We start from the raw sequence: 6,000 nt of genomic DNA on the forward strand, positions 1-6,000 counted from the left end.
TGGGCTAGGGCCTCGCCAGGGCAGCGCACTGGGCAGCTTTGGCATTCACACCCCGTTAATGCCCATCTCTTGGTCCACAGGCATGTGCTTGCAGGCCTTCGTCGAGGCTTTCTTTTACCTGGCCCAGAGGAAGTTCAAGATGCTGCCGCTCCATGAGCAGGTGGCCTCACTGGTTGACCTCTGTGAGTACCACCTGTCCCTGCTGGATGAGAGGCGCCTGGTGTGCGGCAGGAGCAGCAGAGCGGGGGGCCGGGCCCCGGGCAGCAGCACTCCCCAGGGGGCCACCCGGTCAGCCCAGCAGGCGGACGGCCACCCCCCATGCTGCACAGACAGTGCCCGCAAGTCCTCCGGGCCCAGACGCGCACTGTCCTGACAGCCGCTGCTGCTGCCAGTCAAGAGCAAGCCCTTCGGCCCAAGAGAAACCTCGGGCTTCCTGCGCGTGGAGGGAGGGCAGGCTGCGGAGGTTCCCGCTCAGCCCCGCTGCCTGCCCGCGTCCTGCTCGGCTGCGCTGCCGAGGCTCCGGCGCCCACCGCCTGCATCTTGGTGGCCCGACTATTATGAGTCACTGGTGGACATGTGACCTCCCCAAACGCGACAGACGGCCTCCTCCATCCCGGGCTCCCAGAAAGCAGCCACCAGGGTAAAGCTGCTGCGACCCTGGCCGGGGCCGCGCCGAGGAAGGGCCGGAGGAAGCCGAGGCCCGGGCGTGGCGGCCTCCGAGAGCCACCATCGGGACATCGCGTCTACGTCCCGCCGCCGAGCTCCGGGAACGAATCCTGTCCCAGCCATGTGCTCTGTGATTTAGCTCTTTAGCTTGACTGTTGCTGCAGTGTTCGCTTTGTTATTAATTAAGAAATAATTGACCGAGAAGTAACTAAGTTCGGTTTTCAGCGTCTCGGCGCTGAAGGAGCCTCGCAGGTCATTTTGTTTGACTTTGTTTGACCTTGACCCCAAAGCAGGAGCCCCACGTCCCGCCCCCGCCCGGGGCTTCCGATTGTCAACGCCCACCCCCACCCCGACTGTCCTTGGATCCAAGGCCACGACGTGGCAGCAGGTTGACAGCAAGCAAAGGGGGAGGGGGCTGGCTGGGAGGAGGGGCTCCGAGGGAGGACAGGGACACCCTGGGGGACCCTGGTGAGGGCCGCTGCGTGCAGGAGCAGGAGGTCAGAAGCTCGGGTGGCAGACTCGGTGTGAGGAAGAGGAAAGGCCATGCTCTCCCTTCCACCAGACCCTCTGCCCGTCCCCATCTGTGTCCCCAGGCGAAGGAAGGCTCGGAGGCAGCCGAAGGTGGTGTTTTGGGAAGCCAAGCACTGCAGAAGCCACTCTGAGCCGTTTGGTGACAAGAGCTGCCTGCAATGACTTTGTTTTCCCAAACAGACAGCGGGAAGGCTGGGAGGGGCAGGAGGAATGTGGGGCACCGCGAGTGCCTCTTGCGTAGGAACATTCTAGAGGTGTCATCAGCCTGATTCCTCCTACAAGACACAGAATCAAGCTGATGGTCCTAGAGACCTCACAGTCTCAGAATGCTGTTCCCATTTTCAGGTGGGGAAACAGAGGGCCGGGGTCGCACGGTAGCATCACGCTTGGTCCAGGTGTGTGTGTTGGCCCCAGAGCCACATTTCCTTTATGTCCCCAGGAGGGACAGGGGCGTGATTCCAGCTCCCACCCCTCTGCTCTGGGGCTACCCGTGTCCCTCAGGGCCCTGCCCACCCTCCAGCTGCCTGGGGGTAGGGGCTGGGACGGTCCATGCTCCTGAATGGTCTGCCCTGAGGGAAACCGACTTGGCAGACCCCCCCACCCCACCCCCAGCCACTCCTGAGTCTCTGTTGGTGCTGAGCAAATGGCTTCGCAGTGAAAGACCCCGTCAACATGTCTCTCACATTTGTCACCAGCTGGGAGCTGCAAAAGGGTCTTTTCAACCAAGCTCTGACTTGGTTTTCAGAAAGCATTCACTTGCTGAAATGGAGCGCAGTTTTCAAACACGTTGGATGTTCTGGGGAAGACATTGTGCAAAGGTTGAATTTGAGCCTCATGGTTCGGGGTGATTTGAAAATGTCAGTTCTCACGTTGAGGCGTGTCCTGTCCCTGTCCCCCACCCTCCCTGTCATCTGCAGGCAGGTGGCTCTGCTCTGCCCCCCAGGGTCACTGTCAGGAAGGAGCCCCTCTTCTGCAGACAGGGCCTAAGCCCTGCTCCCCACCCTGGGGTGTGGAATGAGGCTTTACGAGAGGCCACTGAGTGACATATGGGCCCTTTTCTCTCAGTGCCACTGAGCAGGGAGAGTTAGAGGCTCCTCCCTATCAGAGTAAGGCCTGGGACGGGTCCCCACCTTCCCATGCCCTGAGGAACTCCCACTTGTTAAGCCCCTTGGAAATTTGCGGGTAGGTCGCAGGTACATTTCCTTTCTCCTGGAGGAGAGGAACTGGAGCCAGGGAGCCAGGGAGCCAGGGTCCAGATATGCCCCACGAGAGGCTGAGCCTCCTGTGCTTTGCCCTGTGTCATCCCATTTCTGGGCCACGGTGCTCAGGATGCACCCCTGGCCTCTTCTCTGCCCTGGTCCCTCTCCTTCCCCCTCCTGCTGAGTCTTACACACCCCACCCCTCACTGTTCCACTGGCCAGAGACCCCAAAGGGCGGGGGCTCCAGGGTGGGTTCAGTGAATGGAGATTAAGCTCAGCTCATCTCAGCATGGGGTACACCACTGGGCCCCCCACCCTTTTCTGCCATGCCTGTCTTGCTCCTTGTAGGGTACCGCTCAGCCCCCCGCCCCCCGCCTTCCTGCTCCCCTCCTTCCATCCTCCTAGGAGATGTGCTTGGCTTTGCGGCTGTCACAGCCAGGATTTTGGTCCTCACAGCCTGGCCAGCATGGAGCCCATGGTTGGTCCCTACAAAGGTGCATTGGATCCAGGGCAGCTGGCCACACTCACGGGCCCTAACAGGCCCCTCCCCACATGTGAAGGCAGAGTGTCCTGGAGACAGAAGCCTCTAGCCCCAAACAAGTGCCCTCTTGTTTCTTCTGGGGGGTCCCTGTTCACTCTCCCCAGCTTTGACTTCATCATCTCCTACCTCTCATCCTCCTCAACTCGTCCTCCATCCTTCATCCCTAGTGGCCCCGGAGGAATTCAGAGAACTCCAGAGCTGACCACATGACCTTCTAATTCGATCAACCCATCCTCTCTGTCCAGCTCATGCTCATGCTCCTTAACCCAACACTCAAGGCTGCTCGTAATCCAGCCCCTTCCGTCCTTCCCATCCTGAAGCTCTGCCTAGCCTCCACGCCTCGGGGAGCAGCCTCCACCCCTGTCCCTGCCACCACACTCCCAGGGCGCTCGCTGTCCATTGTTGAGAACATGCTGGGTCCTGCCGTGGTGGCAGAGGCCCAGGGCGAGGCCCCGCTCCCAGCTCTCCCACCCTTGTGCTTCCTGGTCCCTGTGCCTGGATGGCCTCCCTCCAGCCAACAGACACTTATCTTCAAGGTCCAGCTCATACATCCCACTTCAATCCCCCATACAGAATGAACTGTTCCCCCCATCTCCTTGTGAGGATCTGGAAAGTTCCAGCTTGCTGTATGGCAAACTCCCACCAAACTCCAAGTTCTGGCAGATGAGGCAGGAGCTGGACCCATGCGGGCCCCTGGAGCATGACTGGGGTGGGGGGCCAGCAGGTGCTCGCTGCAGTCCCAGGGGAGGCGGCGTTGCAGTGCTCTTTCCCCTCCGAGCCTGTGAGTGCCCTGGAGAATCCTGGACATTGAAACCTCGCCAGAGTGACGCTGCCAAGGGGATTCACTGAACACCTCACGTCCTCAGCCGGCTCCTGGGCTCCCCGGGGCACCGCAGCTGTTCCAGGATCCTGAGCACACAGCGGCTCCTCTAACCCTGGCGGTCTTCCCTCCGTCCTTCATCCTCTTGTCCTGGGTTCAGGTCTGACCGCCCCCCACCCCCATCTGCACCCCCTCTTGTGCAGCAAGCTACAAACACACACAGGAGTGTTTGCAAGTCAAAGTGCTGTTCATGCCGTGCTATCTTCAGACCGCTTCTGGTTTTCCACACAGTGCGGAGGGATGAACAAAGAACTTTCCTTCTCAAATGCACCAGGACAAATGAAGCCAAACAGTCCCCTCCTCTCCCTCTCAAGCTGCCCTTTATCCTTACCTTGAAGACACCCGTGCGCTGAAGAACGGCCTCGGCTGTGGCCCTAACACCTGGACTTTGCCTTGTGATTGGGAGAGTATAACACCAAAATAGCTTCCTTCTTTTTTTCTTTTATCTTTTTTTTTTTTTTTTCACTTCTTGATTAATGTCCTAAACTCCCTGGCCCTATAACTGAAAGCTGGGTTTGAAATGGCCGGCATTTGAGCACCTTCCCTCAAAGCTCAGAATTGATGAGACCCCTTGCCAGGGAGCTGGTGCCCCCGGTGGCCCGGGCCCTGTTTTCCTCTCTCTCTCAGCGAACCCCACCTCGCCTTGACTGACATTTTTTCCCAGTCTCCTGTTTGGTGTGATGAATTGGAGAGGGGTTTTCCCAGGTGGCATATGAATTTCTCCCTTGTGAAATAAATCCAAATTTTGCTTCCATTCCTAGGGACAAAGGAGCTTTGTGGGACACTCAGCCTACTCCATACCTTCATCTCCAGTGACCCAGAGTTTTGATGTTTCTATAACTAGGAAAACCAGGCAGCACAATGCTTAAGCGTGCACGCACATGCACTCACACAGACACACAGTGCCATCGGGCTTTTTAGTATAAAATGGCAAAATCACTGAGGATTCCCCCATTTCTGGCAATTTCCTTCTGAGTCTTATTTAGAGAGCAAAGGGAAAGGGTTCCGGGCAGTCTGGGTAACACCAAGGGGCTCCTGGGAAACATTTCCTCTGCCATGAAGGTGCTTGCCGAGATTCCCACCAGGACCGTAGGGGCCATGGGGACATTGGGTGCTGCTCACCGGGGCTTCCCTGGGGCACCCCCAGGCTGCAGGAGCAAGGCCACAGATGTGATGGGGGAAGCCAGCCAGGGGTATTTCCCCTGCAGAACCTCTTGCATCACAATTGGGAAACGAAGACCTGCTTCTGCTGTGCCTGTGGCTCTGTCGAGGTGTGACCGCGCACCAACCCCACTTCACCTCTCAGGCCGATTTCAGGCCCCTATAGTGGCAATCATGTCATCATGAATATAAGAGAGAGGCCTGTCAGGGGACTTGGAGCTCAGAATCTACCGTAACAAATGTCTGTTGAGAGAAGGACCAGCCTGGATGTGCTAGAACAAGACAGATGCCGGGGAGTACTTGCACCCACCTGGGTGCCCCTGACAGAGGGGCCTCAAGGTCCAGGGGAGGCCCGAGCCTGAGCCATCCTCCTGGTGGTGGGCAGGGCTTTGCTGCTAGGCTGTGGCTCCTGCCTCTTAAAAGCCTTTGAATATTCTTTTTTTTTTTTAAAGATTTTATTTTATTTATTCATGACAGACACAGAGAGAGAGAGAGAGAGAGAGGCAGAGACACAGGCAGAGGGAGAAGCAGGCTCCATGCAGGGAGCCCGAGGTGGGACTCGATCCCGGGTCTCCGGGATCCCGCCCCGGGCTGAAGGCGGCGCTAAACCGCTGGGCCACCGGGGCTGCCCTGAATATTCTTTATTAAATTTTCATGGCACATAAAGTCAAGGTTCTGCTACTTGGCCTCAGTTGTCTTGGTAACTTTGTAAAATGCAATAATAAAACAAAGCTGAGTGTTGCTAAACACAGGCTCATCGTAAAAACGGCCGCAAAGTATTGACGATTTCTTCCGCGTGATACGTTTTCACAGCAAATCCGTGGGGTGGACAATGCTTGTTCATTTTGGGTCAATTGGTGAGAAAAGGGTTCCTTTTAATTTGTTCCTCTCCTTATGGTTCCTGTTTGCCTAGGAAGCTAAACTGTGCCTCAAGGAAAGTGTGAGAGCCTGGGGGAGATGGAGGGAGGGGTTTGAACACTAAGGACAGTCTCCCCTCGGGAAAGCGTGCCCCGCTCCCAGAG

General features: G+C 57.5%; 1 protein-coding gene across 6 annotated transcripts in view; it reads left to right on the forward strand.

Annotated features, from left to right (window-relative positions):
- Positions 1-5,748, forward strand: part of TTLL11 (tubulin tyrosine ligase like 11) — a 245,235-nt gene extending 239,487 nt beyond the window's left edge. For all 6 annotated transcript variants that reach the window (XM_049114499.1, XM_035720940.2, XM_049114502.1 and 3 more), the window contains one exon: positions 81-5,748. In XM_049114499.1, coding sequence (XP_048970456.1) covers positions 81-373 — 293 coding nt within the window. In that variant the 3' untranslated portion in view covers positions 374-5,748. The remainder of the gene's footprint in view (positions 1-80) is intronic.
- Positions 5,749-6,000: the final 252 nt, after the last annotated feature.

Source organism: Canis lupus, chromosome 9, assembly GCF_003254725.2.
Source record: "Canis lupus dingo isolate Sandy chromosome 9, ASM325472v2, whole genome shotgun sequence".
Taxonomy (NCBI): Eukaryota; Metazoa; Chordata; class Mammalia; order Carnivora; family Canidae; genus Canis; species Canis lupus.